Genomic DNA, 27303 nt, shown 5'->3' with positions numbered 1-27303 from the left:
CTTCTCTGTATTGCTCTTTGCTCTCCTGCTTGTGTTTACTTGAAGAAATAATCTGCTAATGGTATTGTAAATTCATCTGTCACCATGTTTATAAAGAAGTTTGTGAATCCAACTGAATCAGTCTGTGTGTCACACAATCTGTGTGTGCTTCTGGTTTTGATTTTTTGCAACAAACTTTAATATGTTCTAATTCACTGGGTTAATCCAGTCCAATTTATTATTGCTAATTATTATTTGGTACTTGGTACATTAAACTGTGTTTGGAGAGCCATTTATTAATTGGAAAAAGACTAGGGGGGATCATGGCATGTAATAAGCATCTTGATTAAGACTTTATTTTTGAAAGCCTGCAATAGCAGAAGGGGGCTATTAATCTTGACCCTTCTGTAAGAGGCAGTTTCTGAAAACTGTGGAAAACCTGTCCATCCTTCATAGATTACCTGCAAGAGACAAATCAATCAAAAAATGACATGCTTACCCACAGAAAACTCTTAGGTGGGAACGGTAATGATTCAAGCCAGGAAATATGTGAATGATGCTATCAGCACGATTGAACATGGCCAGTCTTGGCTTGGATTTTTCAAAATTATTGTTTTATATTGAGGAAGGTCAGAGATACAGCACCTGTATCTACAACAAAGTTGGTTTTGTTGTCAACTCCAGATCCAGATGGGAATTGTGCAGAATGGAATTGTGCGGAGTAGCTTCCAATGGTATATAGCAGTGATGGCGAACTTATGGCACGGATGCCACAGGTGGCATGCGGAGCCATATCTACTGGTATGCGAGCTGTTGCTTTAGCTCAACTCCAACGTGCATTTGTGTACCGGCCACTTGATTTTTGGCTTGCACAGAGGATCTGGGAGGGCGTTTTTTGGCTTCCAAAGAGCCTCCGGGAGCTGGGGGAAGGCATTTTTACCCTCCCTCTGCTCCAGGGAAGCCTTTGGAGCCTGGGGAGGGCAAAACATGAACTTCTGCCGCACGAATCCCAGCGACTAGTTAGGTCCCACAGAGTTGGCCTTCTCCGGGTCCCGTCAACTAAACAATGTCATTTGGCGGGACCCAGGGGAAGAGCCTTCTCTGTGGTGGCCCCGGCCCTCTGGAACCAACTCCCCCCAAAGATTAGAATAGCCCCCACCCTTCTTGCCTTTCGTAAGCTCCTTAAAACCCACCTCTGTCGTCAGGCATGGGGGAACTGAGATATTCTTTCCCCCTAGGCTTCTACAATTTATGTATGGTATGTTTGTATGTATGTTTGGTTTTAAAATAAGGGTTTTTAGCTGTTTTACTATTGGATTGTCGCATGTTGTTTTTACCACTGTTGTTAGCCACCCCGAGTCTATGGAGAGGGGTGGCATACAAATCCAATCAATCAATCAATCAATCAATCAATCAATCAATCCATCCATCCATCCATCCATACATACATACATACATACTTGTTCCACCAGAAGTTGGGAAACAGGCCATTTCTGGCCTACAGAGGGTCTCCGGGAGAAGTTGTTTTCGCCCTCCCCAGGCATTGAATTATGGGGTGTCGGCACTCACATGTGAGATAGTGCTCCCATGCTCTTTCGACACCTGAGGAAAAAAAGTTTCATCATTACTGGTACAGTAATCCTTCGTTTTTCACAGGGGATGCGTTCCAAGACCACCCGTGAAAAACGAATTTCCTTGAAGTAGAGGAAAAGATAGTTTTTAATGTATTTAACGAGTATTGGGACTTTTAAAACCCACCCTTTGCATTAAAACAGTCATTCTATAATGTTTCTCAGCTGGAACTGCATGTGATATCATACCAGTTTCTTTAAAGTTGCCAGGGTTGCAGGTCCCTGCTCTAAACAGCAGTGAAAGGAATTCTGTACCACATACAAGGTCAGAATTATGATCTCCCCATCTCCCTCCTTGAATCTCAGAAGCATTCGCGCTTAATGTGCCAGCTCGGGTTTTATATAATATTGAATTCCAAAGAAATGTACTTTCATGTTCTCAGCTGAATTCCGTTGTCCAGATTAGGTGTTTTAATCAAAAGTTACTTAGCAGGCAGCTCGGTTCCACTCAAGGGAATTCAAACGACGCTTCCTCATTGTTCAAGGCCTTAAGAGCAAACCTTCCAGAATGCCTCAGTGAGAAAAATTATGAGGGAAGGAGGGAAAAGAAGGGAAGGAAGGGAGGGAGGGAGGGAGAGCAAGAGAAGGAGGGAGGGAGGGAAAGTGGAAGGGAGAGAAGGAAGGAAGGGAGAGGAAGGGAAGGAGGGAGACAGGAGAAAGGAAGAGAAGGGAAGAGAAGAAGGAAGGGGAAGGGAAGGAGAGAGGGAGGATGGAGAAGGGGAAGTGGAAGAGGAAGGGGAAGGAAGGGAAGGGAGAGATGGAAGGAAGGGGGAGGGATGTGAGAGAGAAGAGAAGAAGGGGAAGGAGGGAAGGAGGGGAAGGGAAGGGAAGAGAAGGGGAGGGAGGGAGGAAAAGGGAGGGGAAGGGAGAAAGGAAGGAGAAGGAAACAGAAGGGTGGAAGGAAGGGAGGGGAAAGAAAGGAGGGAGGGACAGAGGGAGGGAGAGGAAGGGAAGAGAAGAGAGGAAGGAATAGGGAAGGGAGGAAGAAAAAAAACAAGGGAGAAGAGATTTAGGAGAAGCTCATTCTAAATTTCAACTCTCCGAAGGACAAGGCACACCAGGTATTATTGATGGGCGCGGCAGAAGAGTTAGTTGAAGCAATAGTTCTCGGTGATTTAATATCGACAGCCAAACTTTAGAAGTTTTCTCAGCTTTCTCACTCAGGAGCTGACAGCAATTTCACTGGGGCCAAAGTAAATAAATAAAAATAACAAGCTATTCCACTAGTGATGTCAGTGAATATTATACTTCCTAGCGTAGAACGTACAAGTTATGGCAGCTTGCAAATCTCTTTCCAAAGAGAGATATTTTATAGCCTCTGAAACTGTTTCTACCCAAAATATCTACGGTATTTTGCACTTGTAGCTTGTGTGCATTTAACAACTCTGTTTTTTCATCCAAGCGCTTGATATCGCTTCCAGTTAATATTGAAAGGAAGGGTTGTTGTTAATAATAATAATAATAATAATAATAATAATAATAATAATAATAATTAGATTTGTATGCCGCCCCTCTCCGAGGACTCAGAGCGGCTCACAACAGAACAATACACAATATACAAATCCAATAGTTAAAAACAATTTTTAAAATCCTTATAAAAAATAATCATACAACTCAAACAAACGATACATACATTATAATAGCTAAGGGGTATATTGAATTCCCCATGCCTGGAGACATAAATGAGTTTTCAGGAGTTTACGGAAGGCAAGGAGGGTGGGGGCAGTCCTAATCTCCAGGGGGAGTTGGTTCCACAGGGCCGGGGCCGCCACAGAGAAGGCTCTTCGCCTGGGCCCCGCCAGACAACATTGTTTAGTCGACGGGACCCAGAGAAGGCCAACTCTGTGGGACCTAATCTGTCACTGGGATTTGTGCAGCAGAAGGCGGTCCTGGAGGGATACCACTTAGTGATAGTTACTAATAAGCTATCAAATTGTACTAGGGAACAAATAAAAACGATATAAATTGAAAGATACAAGCAACATGGTTATAGCAATAAGTGGGAAGAAATAGATTCTAGTAAAGAAGAGAAGGATAATAGTCATACAGTCTTAGTAAATTATTTGACAGGTGGTAATTAGTTGTTAAGCAGAATGATCGCTATCAGGGAAAACCATCCTTGTGTGTAGTTGTTCTGGTGTGCAGTCCTCTATTTGAGGGTAGAAGCTGAAACCTTTGCATCCAGGGTGTGAGGGGTCTGTAGTAATTTTCACAACCCTGTTTTTGACTCATGCAGTATACATGTTTCAATGGAAGGCAGTTTGTCAGCAATTGTTTTTTCTGCAATTCTAATTATCTGTATTTGTCTTGTTGGGTTGCAAAGCCAAACCAGACAGTTATGGAAGTGCAGATGGCAGACTCAGTCATTCCTCCATAGAATTGAATCAGCAGCTCCTTGGGCAGTTTGAGCTTCCTGTCTTGGGCAGAAAGAGCATTCTTTCTTGTGTTTTTTTGATGATGTTTCTGATGTTGGATGCTCATTTTAACTCTTGAGATATGATAGAATCTAGAAACTTGAAGGACTCTACCTTTGATACTGTGTTGTCTAGTATTGTAAAAGGTGGTGGCATAGGAAGGTTTCTCCTAAAATCTACCACTTCTACAGTGAGACAGACTAGGCTCTAACAGCTTACAAACAAGCCAACAATATCAGGCATATCTTGGCATGACTCTGTTGTATGCTGGGTTGGTCTTCTCTCTAAGATGATTGGAATGTTTCTCTTTCTCCAGAAAATTTTCAGCAGGGAGTGGCTGATGGAATTCAGGGCAAGGCAGATTCCCATCCTGCTAGCTAGCGACCTAGACATCAAGAATAAGATATATTTCCCAAGACTCCAGCTGTTTAACTTTAGGTTAATATTTGAGGGGCTCCAAATATTTATTTGAGGGGCTCCAACTAAGATGAAGGGGTCAGACTATTCTCCAAGGCACTTGAAGGCCGGACAAAAAACTATGGATGGAAAGTAACCAAAATAACCGGGACCGTCTTCTGCTGCATGAATCCCAGCGGCCGATTAGGTCCTACAGAATTGGCCTTCTCCAGGTCCCGTCGACTAAGCAATGTCATCTGGTGGGGCCCAGGGGAAGAGCCTTCTCTGTGGCAGCCCCAGCCCTCTGGAACCAACTCCCCCTGGAGATCAAAACTGCCCCCACCCTCCTTGTCTTTCGTAAGTTGTTGAAAACTCACTTGTGCCGCCAGGCATGGGGAAATTGAGACCTCCCCTAACTACTTGGTTTATGTCTGGTTTGATTGGGTTGTGTGATTATTTTATTATAAGGGTTTTTAAATTGTGTTTTAAACATTGGATTTGTACATTGTATATGATTGTTATGAACCACCACGAGTCTAATAAGTAAGTAAGTAAGTAAGTAAGTGAGTAAGTAAGTAAGTAAGTAAGTAAATAGGTAAGTAGGTAAGTAGGTAAGTAGGTAGGTAGGTAGGTAGGTAGGTAGGTAGGTAGGTAGGTAGATAGATAGATAGATAGATAGATAGATAGATACATGATAGATAGATACATGATAGATAGATACATGATAGATAGATAGATAGATAGATAGATAGATAGATAGATAGATAGATAGATGATAGATAGATACATGATAGATAGATAGATAGATAGATAGATAGATAGATAGATGATTGATAGATAGATAGATAGATAGATAGATAGATAGATAGATAGATAGATAGATAGATAGATAGATAGATAGATAGATGACTGGACAGCTACTTATATGGAATAGTACAGGGGCTCTTGCTCAAGCAGGAGGTTGGACTAGAAGACCTTCAAGGTCCCTTCCAACTCTGTTATTCTATGTTTCATTTATGTTTACAGAAATTAGAAGAGAAAGGAAGGCAAAAGGACTATTGGCTGAAAAAGGTGAAGTTCAAGGATAAACAATATGAATCATTTTCCTAGGTAGCTTGTATTCTCAGTTGAAATGACTTTTTGTCAGCTTTAGAATATCCTGGGGTGAAGTTGAGGAATTACTGGTGGAGATATAAGACAGGATTGTGTTTCTACCATGTTTGTATTCTTTTTTAGAACTGTAGGACTCTTCACACATAGATAGGAGTGTCACTATCGCTCCGAATCTGGTTGGGCCAGCATAAAAATCAATGGTGTTGAGTTTCTGGGAATTAAACGAACTCTCCAATTGTTGAAGTTCCCGGACAATCGTATTTTCTTCACATTATTCCTGAAGAGCTCATGCTGAAACTCAAAACTTTGGGTACCTAATGAAAAAGAGAGTATTCACTGAAAAAGATGTTGAGAAAGATCGAAAGCAAAAGAAAGGGTTGGCAGAGGATGAAATGGTTAGATCAGGATTCCCCAAACTTGGCAACTTTAAGACTTGTGGACTTCAACTTCTTATTATTTATTTATTTATTTATTTATTTATTTGGTTGGTTGGTTGGTTGGTTGGTTGGTTGTTTGTTTGTTTGTTTGTTTGTTTGTTTGTTTGTTTGTTTGTTTGTTTGTTTGTTTGTTGGTTGGTTGGTTGATTGATTGATTGATTGATTGATTGATTGGATTTGTATGCCGCCCCTCTCCGGAGACTCGGGGTGGCTAACAGCAATAATAACACAGCATACAATAATAATCCAATAATAAAAACGATTAAAAACCCATTAATATAAAAACCAAACATACATACAGACATACCATGCATAAAATTGTGAAGGCCTAGGGGGAAAGAATATCTCAGTTCCCCCACACCTGGCGGCAGAGGTGGGTTTTAAGTAGCTTACGAAAGGCAAGGAGGGTGGGGGCGATTCTAATCTCTGGGGGGAGTTGGTTCCAGAGGGCCGGGGCCGCCACAGAGAAGGCTCTTTCCCTGGGTCCCACCAAGTGACATTATTTAGTTGACGGGACCCGGAGAAGACCCACTCTGTGGGACCTAGCTGGTCACTGGGATTCGTGCAGCAGAAGGCGGTCCCTGAGATAATCTGGTCTGGTGCCATGAAGGGCTTTATAGATCATAACCAACACTTTGAATTGTGACCGGAAACTGATCGGCAACCAATGCAGACTGTGGAGTGTTCGTGTAACATGGGCATATTTGGGAAAGCCCGTGATTGCTGGCTGGAGAATTCTGGGAATTGAAGTCTATAAGCCTAAAAGTTGCCAAGTATGAAGACTTCTGGGTTAGATACTGTCACCCATACAATGAACATGAATTTGGACAAACTCCAAGAGGCAGTGGGAGGACAGGAGAGGCTGTTGTGCTGTGGTCCATGGGGGCACCAAGAGTTGAACACAACATCTGAAGAACATCCTCAATTCTGCTTAACATGCAACTCTCTGTGTAATTACAATCTCAAGGTCTGTGAATTTTAATGATAATCTATTCTGAGAACCAAGCTGGGATGGAGAAAAAAATGTGTACTACATCAAGGAGAAATTGTGTCGGGATGCTGTGAAGAAAGTAACTCTGTTCTCATATCAGATCTTTATGGAGAAATAACTACATAAAGGGTTTTTTTTTTTTAAAAAATGCAGCCGCGGTAGAAGAGAAAAATTCACAGTCAGAAAAATGAATTCACACTCAGGCACCTGAATGCTGTTTGAAATATTAAATACAAATTGGAATTTAATGATCAGGAATAGAAGCTCGGTACTCAAAGGAAGTGAGAATAGTTCTCTCTCCCTCTCTCCCCCCCATGTCTCTGAAAATGATATTGTTACATGGCTTTAACTATCCTATTTTTTAAAAAAACCAAAAGGAAGAAACTCCTGTAATTTTATCTTGAGTTTTTTTGTCTGAATCTTGCAGTGTTGGGGTCATTCAGAATCATTCAAAGAACTGTATAAGTCGCAGAGGGTGCATCTCATTTTAATACCTCCCCAAACCCCCAACACTTTACCCTTAGATTATTTGCGGTTGACCTATCCAGATTCCTAAGAGGTCAGTAAGGGGCGAGTACAAGTGCACTAGAGTGCCTTCCGTCCCCTGTCCTATTGCTCTCCTATATCTCCTATACCTTTCTTCTATTCCTCTATCTCTTCTTCTATTCTTTCATTGATATGTTCTATTACTATACCTTCTTTTCTATTCTTTCTTAGATATATTTTACTATAACTTTACTATAACTTTCATCATGTATTTTACTATGTGTATATAGATATATACCCACTAAAACCCTCATTGTGTATTGGACAAAATAAATAATAGATAGATAGATAAATAGATCAGAAAATAGAAAACAGACCTCCGTGGCACTTAATTTTTCCCCTCTGGCAGACCAACTCCTAGACTTCCTAGCGATCAAGAAACATTCTTATACTGATTAGGCGGGTTTATTTATTTATTTATTAGATTTGTATGCCGCCCCTCTCCGTAGACTCGGGGCGGCTAACAACAATAATAAAACAGCATATGACAAATCTAATATTTAAAATAACTAAGAAACCCTTATTAAAAACCAAACATACACAGTTCATCTGTCGGCAATGAAGAAACACAACATCCAATCTTTCTAGGCATAATGGAAATTTGGGTAAAGGACTTAAATTTCTACTTCTCCCTGAATTATTCTGTAATGCTATTGTAGACTTATGGGTTTCAGCGTGACCAACGCCATGCGCTAAATAAAAAAAAACCATCTCTCTAAATTGTGCTTTCATCTTGGCAACACTTCAAGGAAGTTGATGTGGGTTGCTACCATAGAAAGCTAGAGGAGTAACTTTTCATTCTTCAAATGATGTAGGGTTTTCTGCCTAAGCAGGGGGTTGGACTAGAAGACCTCCAAGGTCCCTCCCCACTCTATTATTCTATTCTAAGCAACATCGCTATCCAACTCTTTTCTTAGGAAAAAAGCTAAACCTGTTGAACTGACGAGAGAGCAGATGAAGGCAAAATAAAACAAACCTCGGCTTTTAACAGACAGGCGTTCAAATAGATCAGAACTAATTTTTCACCAAGGGAGTTGAAGGTTGGTGCCCTGCTGTGATTTGTAGGAGAAGAAACCTTCGTTATGCTCACTCATCAATCTTGCAAACTGATCCCACTTTTTAGATCTTACCTCGTTGTCTTTGTTGAGAGAGGGAATTATTTCTGGTTCCACGTCATCCCTCCAACCCCAGAAGGAATTTGCAAAGAGCCCCTGCTGGGTGTCCCAACTTCTCTTCTCATTATATTTGTATATACCTTCCCCATGTAAGGATGCCAGCAGTTTTCATATGAATCATTTTTTATTTCAATGCCTACCTCCAGCACGGTGTGCTTGCTTGCTAGAGCCAATAAAATATCTAAAAGTAATTTTTACACATTGCGCTATTGCTTTAGGGAAACGAGAAATTGTTTTTGTGCTCCGTTCTCATTGTAGAATGGAATCCATATAGAATGAGCATCCCAACCTATATCTCTAACGACATGTCATAGAATATTAGATGTTGATGTACACGTCCACATTTATTAGTTTTGAAGTCACACTTGGAGTAGGGTGTTAGCTACAATGAAATCTTGGCAGGGAGGGTGAAGTATGACATTGGGCAGGTAAAGGATCGAGAGTTTAAGTATTAGAATTAGTTGGGGACAATATTGCACATGGCGCAGTGGTTAGAGTGCAGTACCGCAAGCTACTTCTGCTGATTACCGGTTGCCAGCAGATTGGCAGATCAACTCTCAGTAGGCTCAAGGTTGACTCAGCCTTCCAAGGTTGGCAAAATGAGGACTCAGGTTTATTTATTTATTTATTCGAGTTGAAAGGGACCTTACAGGTCATCAAGTCCAACAAGTAGGACATCCTATACCTCCCCAGCCAGATGGCAATCCAGTCTCCTCTTGAAAACTTCCAGAGTTGGGGCGTTCACAACCTCCGCTGGCAGGCTGTTCCACTGGCTGATCGCTCTGACCATCAGGAAGTTCTTCCTTATCTCCAGGTTGCATCTCTCCTTGGTCAGCTTCCAACGGTTGTTCCTCGTCCGGCCCTCTGGTGCCTTCGAAAATAGTGTGCCCCCCTCCTCTCCGTGGCAACCACTCAAGTACCTGTATACTGTATACCTGGCATCGGACCAGAATACCTTCAGGACCGCCTTCTGCCGCACGAATCCCAGTGACCGATTAGGTCCCACAGAGTTGGCCTTCTTCTACATGCCAGACATCCTGATTGTGGAGAAAAAGAAAGCATGGATCATTGATATTGAAATCCCAGGGGACAGCAGAAATGAGGAGAAGCAGCTAGAGAAATTAGTGAGATACGAAGGTGTAAAAATCAAGCTGCAACGACTCTGGCATAAGCCAGTGAAAGTGGTCCCGGTGGTCCTTGGCACGTTGGGTGCAGTGCCAAAGGATCTCAGTGGACATTTGAAAACCATTGGAATTGACAAAATCTCCATCTGTCAATTGCAAAAAGCCGCTTTACTGGGATCGGCACAATAATTTGCCGCTACATCACGCAGTCCTAGGTGCTTGGGAAGCGCCCGATTGATGATGAAATATGAAATCCAGCATAGTGATCTCATTCGCTATGCTGTATTGACATAATAATAATAATAATAATAATAATAATAATAATAATAATAATAGTGTAGTGTAGGGTAGTGATTTCTGACAGTCTCAAAATGGGTGAGCAGTGTGGTCGGGCGGTAGGAAAAGCAAGTAGGATGCTTGGCTGCATAGCTAGAGGTATAACAAGCAGGAAGAGGGAGATTGTGATCCCCTTATATAGAGCGCTGGTGAGACCACATTTGGAGTACTGTGTTCAGTTCTGGAGACCTCACCTACAAAAAGATATTGACGAAATTGAACGGGTCCAAAGATGGGCTACAAGAATGGTGGAAGGTCTTAAGCATAAAACGTATCAGGAAAGACTTCATGAACTCAATCTGTATAGTCTGGAGGACAGAAGGGAAAGGGGGGACACGATCGAAACAATTAAATATGTTAAAGGGTTAAATAAGGTCCAGGAGGGAAGTGTTTTTAATAAGAAAGTGAACACAAGAACAAGGGGACACAATCTGAAGTTAGTTAGGGGAAAGATCAGAAGTAACGTGAGAAAATATTATTTTACTGAAAGAGTAGTAGATCCTTGGAACAAACTTCCAGCAGACGTGGTTGGTAAATCCCCAGTGACTGAATTTAAACATGCCTGGGATAAACATCTATCCATTGTAAGATAAAATACAGGAAATAGTATAAGGGCAGACTAGATGGACCAGGAGGTCTTTTTCTGCCGCCAGTCTTCTATGTTTCTATGTTAATAATTATTTTTATTTTTATTTTTATTTTTATTTTTATTTTTATTTTTATTTTTATTTTTATTTTTATTTTTATTTTTATTTATTTTTATTTTCATTTTCATTATCATTTTCATTTTCATTATTATCATTATTATTATTCAATTCATTGTAAATAAAATTGTAATTCTCATCCTGGCCCATAAACCTGCAGATCTTAGTCTGAAAAAAGTGAATCAACTTTCTCGAGAAGTTTACTTTCTTTCCTAACCCTGCCAACTTTTTTCTTTAATGGGGAGTGATACAAATGCATATTTTCAGAATTACTTTCTGCAGATGTATGAAAGCCTGATAGGAAGAGAGTTCACTTGAATCCCATTTGCAATGCAAAACGTCATGGCTCTGGTAGATTTTTCAAGAAAATAACCCCCGCCTCTCATTTTGGTGACTGGCACATGAGTGAAAGGGAAGGTGAAACTGATTAGCAAATGATATCCCTTTGCCCGGCGCTTCAGACAACAAGATTCTTCGGAACTAATGAATTCAGGCTGAAGTTATATTCTGTGAAGACATCCCAGACAATGGTGTTATGACTAATAGTATAGAGTGACAAGATATAAATCATTTTCCCTATTGCAAATAGGTTCCTCTGCAGGAAAGTACAGCTTGTCTCCCAATTGTGAATAGACTTTTTAACTAGACAAGAGAATGCATCCATAACACATTGACTAAAAGGGAGGAACGATATGGTAGTTTGATTTCCCCCCTCCAAACAATGGAGAGGATATGGAGACTAAAATGTATGAAGAATACAGGGTGCGTTCCAAAAGTAATGCACTTTTTTTTAAAAAGTAATTTATTGAACAGATTTGCACAAACACTTAAAATTCTACAAGGTGCTGTCCTTTGGCCTCTACACATTTTTTCCAGCAATTCTGCCTTGACCAGTACGCGCCCTGGAATGCGTCTTTTGGGACCTCTTGCAAGGTCTTCGCCATGGCTGATTGGATCTCTTCTATGGATGAAAAACAGGTTCCTTTCAGGGCTGCCTTAATCCAAGGGACTATGGGGCAGTGGGCAGCATTGGCACCTTGTGTTTGGCCAGGAACTCGTGGACTCATAGCGCGCTGTGGCAAGGCGCGTTGTTGTGATGGAGTTGCCAGGTAGAGGAGATGTCTTTTGTCATCCTGATGATTCTTTTTCGGAGTCTTTCCAGCACATCCACGTAGTACGCAGCATTAACTGTCTGTCCTTGAGGAACAAACTCCTTATGGACCCCTCCTTTACTGTCAAAAAAGACAATGAGCATTGTTTTCACTTTTGATTTGCTCATCCTCGCCTTTTTGGGCTTGGGGGACTGGTCGATGTGCCACTCAGAGATTTGGCATTTTGTTTCTAGGTCGTATTCAAAAACCCAGGTTTCATCACCAGTGATGACGTTGTCCAAATAATCAGGTTCAATGTCTATACGTTGCAAAAGTTCACTTGAAATTTCCATTCCATTTTTTTCGTGACACAGTCGGCGCGCAGAGGTTTACAATAACTGATGTCCTGCCACTTCCACAGCTTGGAGAGCACTGAGACCGGTTTCTCAGCAAAGCTTAGCATCCCCCCCACCTACTCCAAGTGCTTCGGTCCCACTCCAACCAATAGGAGCAGAGCGGGAAATTCAATTGCATTACTTTTGGAATGCATCCTGTATTTGCAGGAATTGGGCGTGCCTAGTTTAGTGAAAAGATGGACTAGGGAAGACATGAGAGCAGTCTTCCAATATTTGAGGGGCTGCCTTCGAAACAGAGCGGTCAATCTATTCTCCAAAGAACCAGAGGTCCAGACAAAGAATAACGGATGAGCATGGCCAATCTGGCGAAGCGAAGGACCATGTGATAACAGTGTTACAATACTTGGGGGGTTGCCACAGAGAGGAGGGGGTCAGGCTCTTTTCCAAAGCACCAGAAGCTACACAACGAATAATGGATGGAAGCTAACCAAGGAGAGATTCAACCTGGAAATAAGGAAGAACTTTCTGAACAGCTTGCCTACAAAAGTTGTGAGATATAGATAGCTAGAATAGATAGCAAGAATAGATAGCTAGAATAGATAGCTAGGTAGGTAGGTAGGCAGGCAGGCAGGCAGGCAGGCAGGCAGGCAGGCAGGCAGGCAGGCAGGCAGGCAGACAGACAGACAGATGATAGATAGATGATAGATAGATAGATGATAGATAGATAGATAGATAGATAGATAGATAGATGATGGATAGATGGATAGATGGATAGATAGATAGATAGATAGATAGATAGATAGATAGATGATAGATAGATAGATAGATAGATAGATAGATAGATAGATAGATGATTGATAGATGGATAGATGGATAGATAGATAGATAGATAGATAGATGATAGATAGATAGATGATAGATAGATAGACAGACAGATAGACAGACAGATAGATAGATGATAGATAGACAGATAGACAGATAGATGATAGATAGACAGACAGACAGATAGATGATAGATAGACAGAGACAGATAAACAGATAGACAGATAGACAGATAGATAGATAGATACAGATAGACAGATAGATAGACAGATAGATAGATACAGATAGACAGATAGATAGACAGATAGATGATAGACAGACAGACAGACAGACAGACAGACAGACAGATAGGTAGATAAGTAAATAGATAGATGAGAGATAGAAGATAGAGAGCTCCTTGAGAATTTGAAAGGATGACTGGACTGCCATTTGTCGGAAATGATGTAGGGACTTCTGCTACAGTGCAGGTTTGGACTAGATCAGAGGTCCCCAACCTTTTTTGCACCAGGGACCGGCTTTCAGCTAGACCAGTTTTCCATGGCCCGGTGGGTGGGTGGGGAGCTAGCTGTCAGCGGCGCCATAAAAGGGGCGATCAAGAGAGGAATGGGTGAATGAATGGACGGAGGGTGGGAAGGAAGGAAGGAAAGAGGGAAGGTACAGGAACAGAAGAAGGGTGCAAAGAAGCAAAGAAAGGTGTGAAAGGGGAGAGTAAGAGAGGAAGGAGTGAAAGAAGGGAATGAGGGAGGAAAGAAGGGAGGAAGGAAAAGGAAAGCAAGAAATGGAGGGAGGAAAGGAAGGGAGGAAAGGAAGGAAGGAAGGAAGAAAGAAGGAAAGAGGGAAGGGACAGGAACAGAGGAAGGAAGCAAGGAAACTTATGAAAGGGGAGAGTAAGAGAGGAAGGACTGGAGGGAGGGAGGGAAGAAGGTAGGAAGGAGAAAGAAAAGAAATAGAGGAAGGAAAGGTAAAAGAGAGAAAGAAAAAGAGCAAGAAAGAAAGAAAGAAAGAGAAAGAAAGAAAGAAAGAGAAAGAAAGAAAGAAAGAAAGGCAACTTCAAAGAAAGGCTCACTGAGCATCTCTCACTCTCTCTCTCTTTCTATCCCTCTTTCTTTCTTTCTCTTCCTTTCTCTCTCTCCTCTTCCTTTATCTCCTCTTTCTCTCCCCCCTCTCTCCCCCTTTCCCTCTCTCTTTCTCTCTCCCTCTCTTGCTATCTCTCCCCCCTTTCCCTCTCTTTCTCCCTCTCTTTCTCTCTCTCCCCCCTCTCTCTTTCTCTCTCTCTCCCCCTCTTTCTCTCTCTTCTTCTTACTTTCTCTCTCTTGTTTTCTTTCTGTCTCTTTTGCTTTCTCTCTCTCTCACTCTTTCTCTCTTGTTTTGTTTCTCACGCTCTTTCTCTCTCTTGTTCTCTCTCTCTTGCTATCTCTTTCTCTCCCCCCCTTTCTCTCACTCTCTCTTTCTCACTTTCTCTCTATCTTGCTGTCTGTTGCTTTCACTCACTCTCGTTCTCTCTCCGTTCTTCTCAGCGGTGACGCGCGCACGCCCTGCCCGCCTCACATTTGCCGAGAGGACTTTCGCCCCGGGCTCTCAGCAAGGGGGTTTGCATGAGAGGCGGGGCCGGCGGAAGGTGATATTCAATGTCGGGGGCGCACGGGCGGTTTTGCGCGCGCTCCCTATCTCCCTGCTAGCCCACTCGGAATACGTATTCAAAATAAGAAAAGCCTTTGCCGGAAAGCGGAAAGGCCGAGGGGGCCCTGGCGCCGCGGACCGGCTGAAAACCCCCAACGGCCCGGTCCCGGTCCGCGGACCGGCGGTTGGAGACCCCTGGACTAGATGACCTATAAGGTCCCTTCCAACTTTAATAATAATAATCTAATCATTATAATCAAAGCATTTGAAGACAGGAGAAGAAGCAATGGATGGAAACTGATCAGGAAGAGAAAACAACCTAGAACTACGGAGAAATCCAGTTAATCAGCTTGTCTCCATCATTGGAGATCCATCATTGGAGATTTTTAAAAAGAGATTGGACAATCATTTGTCTGAACTGTTATAAAGACTCCTGCTGTGCTTCCCTGCTTGGTTGGTTGGTTGATTATAGTAAAAAGTGACAAAGAAACACAAAGATAATAATACATCAATGTGATAAACTAAAAAGCGCAGAAAAACATTGATAAATCGTCTAAAATAAATATAGAGGCATCATCCATATGTAGGATTTTTTTTCTCTCTTACTGCAAAAATAATATTTTTTAAAAAAATGATTGCCCTTTGAAGACCCCAGCTGAGAGGTCAGACCAGTTAAATGTCTTTTGGTTAGGTGGCTGCACGCCTGATCACCCAGGATACACTTAGTGGTTGGTGTAGCATTGCACAATCATTCTGTTTAATGAGCAGCATGCTATCATCCCTGCCATAGGCAGAATTTACAGCTGGCTCAAATGAAAAATATGCCCAGTAATGTAAATAAAGATTGTAGAAATAGCTTGCTGTGTTGATGGCTAAAAACAACAACCAATCCAAACATGTTTATTTTCTGCTTTTTTCCATGCCAATTGTCCCAAAAAATAATTTATGCTTAGACAGCAAGGAAGAAGAATGTATGATTGGTTTTAAAATAAGGGTTTTTAGCTGTTTAGATTGTCGCATGTTGTTGTTACCACTGTTGTTAGCCGCCCTGAGTCTACGGAGAGGGGCGGCATACAAATCCAATAAATAAATAAAATAAAATAATTAAGAAGAGGATGAAGGAATGTTAGTGGAGAAGGAGGAGAGGAGGAGGAGGAGAAAGGAGTGATAGTGCAGAAGGAGAAAGAAGGAGAAGCAGTGGTGAAAAAAGGAGGAGAAGGAGGATTAATTAAACCAAGTCCACATTAAAGTTTGTGGGATTCAGGATGATCTCTGAGCTTGGTTGTTTTCTTACAGACGTTTTGTGACCCAACTAGGTAACATCATCAGTGATAGAAGGGAATGGGATTTGCAAATTACTACTGCAACGCCCTATGTATAAGGCTACCTTTGAAGAGTGTTCGGAAACTTCAGATCATGCAGAATGCGGCTGCGAGAGCAATCATGGGCTTCCCCAGGTATGCTCATGTCTCTTCAACACTCTGTGGCTTGCACTGGCTGCCGATCAGTTTCCGGTCACAATTCAAAGTGTTGGTAATGACTTATATAGCCCTGCATGGCATTGGACCAGAATATCTCCGGCACCACCTTCTGCTGCACGAATCCCAGCGATCGATTAGGTCCCACAGAGTTGGCCTTCTCCGGGTTCCGTCGACTAAACAATGTCATCTGGTGGGGCCTAGGGGAAGAGCCTTCTCGGTGGCGGCCCCGTCCTCTGGAATCAATCCCGCCTGGAGATTCGAACTGCCCCTACCCTCCCCGCCTTCTGCAAAATGCTAAAGACCCATCTCTGCCGCCAGGTGTGGGGGGATTAACCTCCCCCCTTTTCTCTGACCTCTATATTGATTAGCTGGACCGAGTGTGTGTAGTTAATGGGTATTTATGACAATGTATTTTAATTTAGTTTTAAATTTTAACATTAGATTTGTATTGTACTGTATTGCTGCTTTGTCGTGAGTCTTCGGAGAGGGGCGGCATACAAATCTAATAAATTCAATTCAATTCAAAGAGAAGGAGGAGGAGGAGAAAAGAGGAGGAGGAGAACAATCAAGTAACAAGAACTATCTGATAAAGATAAATGCATAGATTTAAATGTAGGTCACATTTATGTATTTTGCTTCTGCAATGCTATAAGATACTCGTATGGTCTGATCCAGAAGGGCAAATGTTCTTGGAGTTAATTACTTTCAGGAATTGCATTACTAAACAATGGGTCAAGAAGTTTGGGTACCCGTGGCTTAGACCCCCCCCCCAGACTTTAGGAAACGGTAGAAGGAGGAAACTGGACTTAATAGAAGTCACTGTAAAATAGCTACAAGGGTATACTTATTTTTTCCCTTTTTTCCCCCTGTTGTGGGTTTTTCCTGTCACCTCTAAAGCGCTTTTTAGATATAGTTTTTGAACGGATTTGCATTATAATTATCTTTGCGTTTTGGATTTTTTCTTTTGGGTTGTTAAAAAGAATTATAATAAATAAACCGTATTTGGTTTACTTTGTTCCAATGCGAACTGCTGTCTCTACTGAGAGTTATCAGAAGAAGTGGAGCTGAGAAAGGGAAGGGCTTGTTCCCAGGCAGGTGTCTGTATGCAAACATCCCTTTATAAAAAACAAAACTAAACTAAACTAAGAGGAATAATTGATCTCTGATTTATTTAAGCAGCTGTTCTCTTGCACAGAAGCAAAGCCCTCTTGAGCTTGATGTGCCTACAGAGTTTTCAGAAAAGGGTTATTCATAAATGCGAGATTGTTTGAATAAAACAAACAAGGATTCGGCAAATATTTGGAAAGTATTAACTCTCAACGTGCAGTCCAGGATAACAGCATGGGCTTGTTTGTCGGTTTTGTAAAGGGTAGTCCTTGACCTATGAACCTAATATTTCTGTTGTTAAGTGAGACATTTGTTAAGTGAATTTTGGCCCAGTTTATGACTTTTTTCTGGCCACGGTTGCTAAGGGCAAATTGCTGCAGTTGTTGATTTAGGAATGTGGTTGTAAAGTGAATAGGGCTTCCCTGTTGACTTTGCTTGTTAGAAGTACGCCAAAACGGAAATTTGTGATACTGCAATGGTCATAAATAGTTGGTAGAAACATAGAAACATAGAAGACTGACGGCAGAAAAAGACCTCATGGTCCATCTAGTCTGTAGCTGAGTGTCTGGATCTGGATTATGGGACCAGTGGTTGTAAGTGTAGAAAACAATCATGTCACTTTTTCCAGCTCTGTTGTAACTTCTGATGGTCACTAAATGATCTGTTGTAAATCCAGGAGTATCTATACTAGGTTTACTTAAGACAGTGTTTCCCAACCTTGGCAACTTGAAGCTATTTGGACTTCAACTCCCAGAATTCCCCAGCCAGCAAAGCTGGCTGGGGAATTCTGGGAGTTGAAGTCCAGATATCTTCAAGTTGCCAAGGTTGGGAAACACTGACTTAAGAGATCTCAAGAAGTAACAGCAGCCGGTCAATTCTACTGAGGTAGGCTTAGATCTGGGAATACGTCAATGAACAGGAATCAACGTCCAGTTCAGGAGTTTCCAACCATTTCTATACCCCGCGCCCCTAGAACACTTCTGATAGATTCCTGAACCCCTTAACAATAAATAATTATATGCATACAATTATACATATAATGTATATAAAGCCAAATACCACTCACTCATCACAAAATCTCCAGAACTGTAAAGTTTACAAAATTGAAACTTTGCATGTATTTTCTTCTTGGTTTCTAGGTGCTCACTAAGAAAGGTTTTTTTTCGAAACAAACACCAGATCATTAATATTTCTTATGCAGTATTATATTAACACATTCTGATGCTAAGGAGTTAGACATTCTACTCCTGCTCCCCACCTGAAAATAACTCTGTTCCAATTGCCAGTTGTCTTATATTAACATGCTCTGATGCTAGCCCTTTGCTAAACCGAGTGTGGGCGTGGTCAGCACGTGACTCATCCAGCCTGCAGACTGGGAGTTTAGACATTCTACTCCCCCTCCCCACCTGAAAAGAAGTCTGTTCCAACAACCAGTTGCCTTATATTAACACTTTCTGATGCTAAGGAATTACACATTCTATATAATTTTTTAAGCTTTAAGCATGGGTATCCAGCTACTAGTACAGTATAATTTTGAAACTTCTAAACCCAAGTTTTCGCATCCTCTCAAATATCCCCCCCAGTTGGGAACCCCTAATTATATTATTCCTAAGGAAAGAATATGATGGATAAATTCAGACTAGGAGCTGCACTTAATTTAAGAAAGACTTCTCTTTTTATCCTGGACAGATATTAATTATCTCTTTGAAGGCAGGAACTTATTGCATTCCAGACAAGATCAATTTCCCCATTAATCTGGCAATGTAGCTGCCACGATTGGACATAACAAATCGCTAAAGATGCCTTGAACCAACTCCAGTGTTCCCCATCTCTTTATTGATCCTTGTCTAAACAGGAGGTCCGTAACCTTGTATAGACTGTACACTTACACCAAAGTATCCTTGTATCATTATTATTTTTTTAACCACAAAGAAAGGGAAAACTCTCAAATGATTTGATATTTTTACTGTTTTTACCTGTATTGTATTTATAACCATTGTTAAACACTCAGTCTGTTTCAGAGTGAGCGGCATATAAATGCGATAGATAGATAGATAGATAGATAGATAGATAGATAGATAGATAGATAGATAGATAGATAGAGAGAGAGAGAGAGAGAGAGAGAAAGATAGATAAGATAGGTAGGTAGGTAGGTAGGTAGGTGGATGGTTGGACGGACGGACAGACGGACGGACAGACAGACAGACAGACAGACAGATAGAAAGGAGCTGCATTTCTTTTTTTTAAAAAATTGGGTTTTGTGCAAATAAAAAGAAGACATGAGTTATAACTTTTCATTATTCCCTATTCTCAAGGATGAATCAGGATTATAAACCCATGGTAAATGTTCTATGAGTTAAATACAATAATAGCTAGAGCACTTAGGCATCTATACTGTTTCACACTGCTTTTACATCCCTCTCTAAGTGGTTTACCGAATCAGCATATTGCCCCCAACAATCTGGGTCCTTATTTTACCCAACTCAGAAGAATGAAAACCTCAGTCAACCTTGAGCCATTGGTGAGATTCGAACTGCCGAATTGCAGTCAGACGGCAGTCAGCAGAAGTAGCCTGCAGTACTCGAAGGACTGTGTCACTGCAGTGCAATAATAGTTTGTCAGCAGTGGATTTTGAAATTTTAATCTTATAATTTTTCCCTTTTTGGAGATTTGGGTTTTTATTTTTATTTTTTTAAATCAAATGAAACATCTGTGGAAACAATTTTTTTTTCATTACCTCTCAACTCCCCTTAAATCCTCTAAAAGTCAACTATGTCACTGCTCACAGTCACTCATGCCCTCATCACCTCGAGGTTCGATTACTGCAACGCTCTCTACATGGGGCTACCTTTGAAAAGTGTTCGGAAACTCCAGATCGTGCAGAATGCGGCTGCGAGAGCCATCGTGGGGCTTCCTAGATGTGCCCACGTTTCTGGAACATTCTGTGGCCTACACTGGCTGCCGATCAGTTTCCGGTCACAATTCAAAGTGTGGGTAATGACCTTTAAAGCCCTACATGGCATTGGGCCAGAATACCTCCGAAACCGCCTTTTACTGCATGAATCCCAGCGGCCAATAAGGACCCACAGAGTTGGCCTTCTCTGGGTCCCGTCGACCAAACAATGTCGTTTGGCGGGCCCCAGGGGAAGAGCCTTCTCTGTGGCGGCCCCGGCCCTCTGGAACCAACTCCCCCCAGAGATTAGAACGGCCCCCACCCTCCTTGTCTTTCGCAAATTGCTTAAGACCCACCTTTGTCGCCAGGCATGGGGGAGTTAAGGTATCCTTTCCCCCTAGGCTATTACAAGTTATGCAGGGTATGTTTGTGTGTATGTTTGGTTTTTTATAATAAGGGTTTTTTAGTTGTTTTTATTAATTGGATTGTTCATGTTGTTTTACCACTGTTGTTAGCCGCCCCGAGTCTGCGGAGAGGGGCGGCATACAAATCCAATTAATAATAATAATAATAATAATAATAATAATAATAATAATAATAATATGTCCCCGAAACATTTGAACTAGTTACAGCTTCAGACTGTTTTTGTGGCATCAGGAAACGGGAGCTATTTCCTTTCAATTGCCATTGGGGATTCTGCCAAATTGGAAAGTGAATTTTATTAATTTAGACTATGGGAAAATGTTATTGCTTCATTTCTGCTCTATCAAACCAAGCTGAACTCATACATTACTGGGCATCAAATAGAAATAAACCACCGTTCCCTTGGTCAGCTATAATGGGATACATATGGATTGTCTCACCCAAGATGAGTTTGGTTCTCGTGGTGATAAATGGCAGCCCGGGCTTTCACTGATTCCCTGGACAACTTCTAATGAAGATTTTGTTGTGAAGAATAATGGCACTTGTTAGTAATAGGCAGAAGGCTGGCCATTCATTTACATTGTAAAAGACATTAGGGTCCCTGAGAGATTTCCCCAGCAGATAGGTGGAGGAGAGAAACAAGCAGATTGGAGAGACTAGGTCTGACATAATATGCCAGGAATGGCCAGGATTTTCCCTACCCCATCTTCCCATCACCCCAAATTGAAGCGGTATATTAGCTTGTAAAATGTGGTCAAATATGGATCAAAAGTCCAACATCTAAAAACCAGATAAGTTTTACAAGTGTTATCTTGTGGTAAGATGGATGGATAATAAATTTTGCAAACAATAGTCGATAAATGAAAGATAGCTAGCTAGCTAGCTAGCTAGATAGATAGATAATTGATAGATAGATAATTGATAGATAGATAGATAGATAGATAGATAACTGATAGATAGATAGATAGATAGATAGATAGATAGATAGATAGATAGAAAGATAGATAGATAACTGATAGATAGATAATAGATAGATAGATAGATAGATAGATAGATAGATAGATAGATAGATAGATTTATTTATTATTTGTTTGTTTGTTTGTTTGTTTGTTTGTTTGTTTGTTTATTTATATTTCTATGCCACCCTATCGAGGCGGCTTACAACAACAATATAAATAGAAAACGATAAAAAACGAAGTCAAATATAAAATTTTAAAATTTATAAAATCCTAATTAAAAACCCCCATAAATTAACCAATCACCAAACCAACCAATGCATACCAAACATTCATACAATTTGGCCATGATAGTTGTTAATTCATGTCCCCCCAGGCCTGCCAGCAAAGTAAAAATGATGATAGACAGACAGGCAGACAGTTAGTTAGATAGATGATAGACAGACAGACAGACAGGTAGATAGATGATAGACAGGCAGGCAGGCAGACAGACAGACAGAGAGATAGATGGATGGATAGATGATAGGTATGTAGGCAGGCAGGTAGGTAGGTAGGTAGCTATGTGCAGGCTTAAAATTGAAGCACTGAACATTTTAAGTGGCAATAGTACATATTAAGCTTGCAGAACAAAAAGAAAACCCTATTAATTAGCACAGTCAGAAGGCCTGATTTCCAAATGGGATCTATAGTTAAAATTATAGACCTAGTCTCTCTCAATTAATAGTAATAATTAGAGCCAAGACAACATCACACACACAAAACTCCTACCATCCTACCAGCTAGGTACTCAAAAAGGGCAAGGGGGAATCTACCCATTCAAAGTAAGGTTATACCCAGATTTTGCACTGTAATATTACCAGTTAAACAAATTCACATCACCACATAATATTGTGATAAGGGCTACATCACTTGCATGAATCATTCTCTGACTAAGCCCAAGCAAAACTTGGTGCGGAAATTGTATGTGGAATTAATTTAAATGAAATAAAATAAAATAAATCTATTTGTGGCTCTTTCATCTCTCTGCTGTAGCTCCCTATCGCCGATGGCGCCACAATTAATAGGGTTTGCAATGAGGACATGTAGAGGAAAAAGGATGCTGCCCTGGGAGGACATTCTATGGGGGAACTGGACTTCCGTTTGGCTTCAACGTTGAACTGGGGGGGGGGGCTTCAGTTTAGGACCTTTGTGACTCTTTAAATATTTAAGGTTGCCAATTCCTGGTTTAGTTTAACTCAATGTTCTATTCCTTCTTAGGAGCTCCTTAAATCAGAAGAGGGACTTGGGAGTGTACGACAAAGACGGTCCATTGTTGCCCCTACAATGTTAATTCCTGAAAATCAGAGGCCTCCATTTCCAAAACTGGTAGGCAAGGTAAGTAGTAAAACCTTCTCTGATCTTAAATTTAGCGGATTGCTGATCGTTTGTAAACATCTTCTTTGCAAGTCGTCTTTGTTTTCCATGTTCGTCCTTGAAGTACAGTGATACTTTGTCTTACAAACTTAATTGGTTCCGGGATAAGTTCTTAACATGAAAAGTTTGTAAGATGAAACAATGTTTCCCATAAGAATCAATGGAAAAGTGATTAATGCGTGCAAGCCCAAAATTCACCCCTTTTGCCAGCCGAAGCGCACATTTTTGCACTGCTGGGATTCCCCTGAGGCTCCCCTCCATGGGAAACCCCACCTCTGGACTTCTGTGTTTTTGTGATGCTGCAGGGGAAACCCAGCAGGGGAATCCCAGCATCGCAAAAACGAGTGCTTCGCTGGCAATGGAAGTCCAGAGGTGGGGTTTCCCAGCAAATGGAGCATCAGTGAAATCGCAGCATCGCAAAAACGCCGAAGTCCTCGAAAACCCACCTCTGGACCTCTGTGTTTTTGCAATGCTGCGATGTCACTGAGGTTCCCCTCGCTGGGAAACCCCACCTCTGGACTTCCGCTGCCAGTGAAGCACCCATTTTTGTGCTGCTGGGATTCCCCTGCAGCATCACAAAAACACGGAAGTCCAGAGGGGGGGTTTCCCATGGAGGGGAGCCTCTGGAGAATCCCAGCAGTGCAAAAACGGGCGCTTTGCTGGCAACGGAAGTCCAGAGGTGGGGCATCCCAGCGGCAGCAGTGGATTTGTAAGATGAAAATAGTTTGTAAGAAGAGGCAAAAAAATGTTAAACCCCAGGTTTGTATCTCAAAAAGTTTGTATGACGAGGGGTTTGCAAGACGAGGTATCACTGTATAATCAATGAGACTTCTTTAAATACCTAGAACACAAAAACATAATAAATTTATCTTCTTGTCAGTTCCTTTCTCAATTTTGAAGTTTTCTCCAGTAAATGTTTCCTGTGAATTCAATTCATTAGAAATCTCATTATTATTATTTTTTCTGGGTATGTTACACCCAATTTTTACATATCGCATTGTATGTGCTTAATTTCTTGCGGTTTTTAGGAAATTGCCAAGAAATTAAAATAAGATGTGTTCTTGCACTTCTGTTGCTCGTATGTTAGTGGTTATATACTTCAGATGTGAAGTACAGTAGTTCATGAGTTGCAACAGTTCATTTAGTGACCATTTAAACCAGGGGTGAAATTCAAAATGTTTCCCTACTGGTTCTGTGGGCATGACTTGGTGGGCGTGGCAGGGAAAGGATGCTGCAAACTCCCCATTCATTCCCCACTCTAGGGGGAAAGTTACTGCAAAATCTCCACTCCCTCTCTACTCCAGGTGGAAGGATATTGCCAAATGTCCAATCCCTCCCCACTCGTGGGAAAAGGATATTGCCAAATCCCCATTCCCTCCCCACTGTAGGGGGAAGGATACTGCAAAAATCTCCATTCCCTCCCCACACGCAAACTCCTCAAAACCCACCTTTGTCGTCAGACATGGGGGAACTGAGATATCTCCCCCGGGCCTATACAATTTATGTATGGTATGTTTGTATGTATGTATGTCTGCTTAATAATGGGTTTTAAAAAATATTTTAAATTGTAAATTATTAGATTTGTCATGAACTGTTTTATTGTGTTGTGAGCTGCCCCAAGTCTACGGAGAGGGGCGGCATACAAATCTAATAGATAGATAGATAGATAGATAGATAGATAGATAGATAGATAGATAGATAGATAGATAGATAGATAGATAGATAGATAGATACATACATACATACATACATACCATGCATAAATTTTATAAGCCTAGGGGGAAGGGAATATCTCAATTCCCCCATGCCTGACAACAGAGGTGGGTTTTAAGGAGCTTAGGAAAGGCAAGGAGGGTGGGGGCAACTCTGATATCTGGGGGCAGTTGGTTCCAGCGGGTCGGGGCCGCCACAGAGAAGGCTCTTCCCCTGGGCCCCGCCAAATGACATTGTTTAGTCGACGGGACCCGGAGTGCGGCAGAGGACGGTCCCTCATGCTGAATCCTTGCATTTCCATAATGAAGGGAACAGAGAAACCTCTCAAATCTTAGAGTGAAAAATAGCTGTCGGTCTGCCTGCATAATACTGAGCAAAGTAGATCATTCTATATCTGACAATTTCATATGTTCCCATTCCTACCAAAAATCCATTTTGATCTGATTGAACATCTATGCAGCAAACAACTTTTGCCTGGTGTTTTACCAGCATCTAAATGCATATTGATCAAGGCTGCCAAAAAGCAATATTGATATGATTTTTGCACAAGGAACTGAGTTGTTCTCTGATGTACATTTCTGCTATCGGCGTGAGCTGAGCCATTGTGAATTTTCTGTGCAGAAAGAATGAACGAAGGCTGGCATTTTGTTGAAATGTTAACGAACGCGCCTATGTGGGTTTGCATTGCAAAAGAGGAAACGATGATGGGAAAGAGTTAAAGTAAAACAAAATGGGCTTGAAATGCCAAGATTATTCTGGGGGGGGGAAAAACCACAATCTTCCAGATCAATTGAGATTCAGAAGAAAGACTGGACAATAAAAGAAACCATGAAAGGGAAGGGAGGAATTAGTCCCGCTCTCTGTAGTAATAGAGAAGCTTGAAATTTTTGTGAATATTGATTCACGAATGATGGAAGAAAGATCACTTTGATGGAAAGAAATGAGTTTTGACACATACGCGGTATCGTAATGCGCCTTCCTAAATCTGAAAGCAAATTTAGCAGGAAAGCCATATCCTCTCTGTAACAGAATAACAAGAGTTGGAAGGGGGATTTGGAGGTCATCTAGTCCAACCCCTGCTCAGATAGGAGACCCTATGCTAGGGAGGGTTAACATTTTTGGCAACAGAGTTGGTCTCTTTAGGGTCCCGTCGACCAAACAATGTTGGCTGGCGGGACCTAGGGGAAGAGCCTTCTCTGTGGGGGGCCCAGCCCTCTGGAATCAGCTCCCCCCAGAGATTCGTACTGCCCCCACCCTCCTTGCCTTCTGAAAAAGTTTAAAAGCTCATCTTTGCCGCCAGGCCTGGGGTTCCTTAGACCTTCCCCCCAGACTGATGAATGCTTAGTTTGACTGTTGAATGAATGATATTGATAGTTTTTAATTAGAATTTTAAGTGTTTTTTAAGGTATAATTGGATTGTTATTATTGTTTCCTGTTTTTCTGTACATGCTGTGAGCCGCCCCGAGTCCTCGGAGAGGGGCGGCATATAAATCCAATTAAATTAATAAATAAATAAAATAAATAAACGTGCCGAAACTGGAGAGCGCATGAGGGCGTGCGCAACAGAGCATCGGAATCCAGAAGAGATCAGCTATGCAGCGCATCTGTTTGCAAAGGAACCCAGAAGAGCCACTGATCACAGTGTGCATGTCCACAGCAACGGCTCTGCCTGACATTTAGAAACATAGAAGCATAGAAGATTGATGGCAGAAAAAACCCCGCATGGTCCATCTAGTCTGCCCTGATACTATTTCCTATATTTTATCTTAGGGTGGATATACAGTGATACCTCGTCTTACGAACGTAATTGGTTCCAGGATGAGGTTCGTAAGGTGAAAAGTTCATAAGACGAAACAATGTTTCCCATAGGAATCAATGGAAAAGCGAATAATGCATGCAAGCCCAAAATTCACCCCTTTTGCCAGCCGAAGCGCCCATTTTCATGCTGGTGGGATTCCCCCGAGGCTCCCCTCCATGGGAAACCTCACCTCTGGACTTCTGTGTTTTTGCGATGCTGCAGGGGAATCCCAGAAGGGGAATCCCAGCATCGCAAAAACTGGCGCTTCGCTGGCAACGGAAGTCCGGAGGTGGGGTTTCCCAGCGAGGGAAGCCTCAGCGAAATCTCAGCATCGTAAATTGGTTGGTTGGTTGGTAGGTTGGTCAGATGGATGGATGCATGGGTGCATGGGTGCATGATTGATTATGTACCACTAAATGGTTGTCAACTTTTAGTATTTACACAGATTGGCTTTTCCCCATATAACAATCTGTGCTCAATCTGGTTCTTTAGATCTTCCATTGGTTGCCACCATTATCTATGCAACTGAATACATCTACCTTGCTTCTGGTTCTTCTCCTTCTTCTTTTTCCCTTCCTCTTTTCTCAGCCAATATACCTTCTCTTCAAAGCTGGGTCTGAACTAGGATAATTTGAGCCTGACCTTTTGGAGCTGTGAGTGAGAATGTTGAGTTTAGTTCTTTGGTGATTCCTTGGCTAGTTTGGACCATTGGATGGGCAGTGAGGTTATAAATCCATCAGTGGTTTCTTTTCTACTTTGTGAGTCATTTAATGACCATGTGAGG

The 27303-nt window shown here is 41.6% G+C and overlaps 1 protein-coding gene across 2 annotated transcripts in view; it reads left to right on the top strand.

The window, feature by feature from the left end:
• CDH13 (cadherin 13) overlaps window positions 1-27303 on the top strand; it is a 553953-nt gene that overhangs the window by 231381 nt on the left and 295269 nt on the right. For both annotated transcript variants that reach the window (XM_070761895.1, XM_070761896.1), the window contains exon 4: window positions 22853-22969. In XM_070761895.1, the coding sequence (XP_070617996.1) occupies window positions 22853-22969 (117 nt within the window). The remainder of the gene's footprint in view (window positions 1-22852; window positions 22970-27303) is intronic.

The sequence above is a fragment of the Erythrolamprus reginae genome, chromosome 9 (genome assembly GCF_031021105.1).
Source record: "Erythrolamprus reginae isolate rEryReg1 chromosome 9, rEryReg1.hap1, whole genome shotgun sequence".
Lineage (NCBI taxonomy): Eukaryota > Metazoa > Chordata > Lepidosauria > Squamata > Dipsadidae > Erythrolamprus > Erythrolamprus reginae.
The sequence above is the reverse complement of the archived record's forward strand: the minus strand, read 5'-3'. Positions and strand labels throughout refer to the sequence as shown.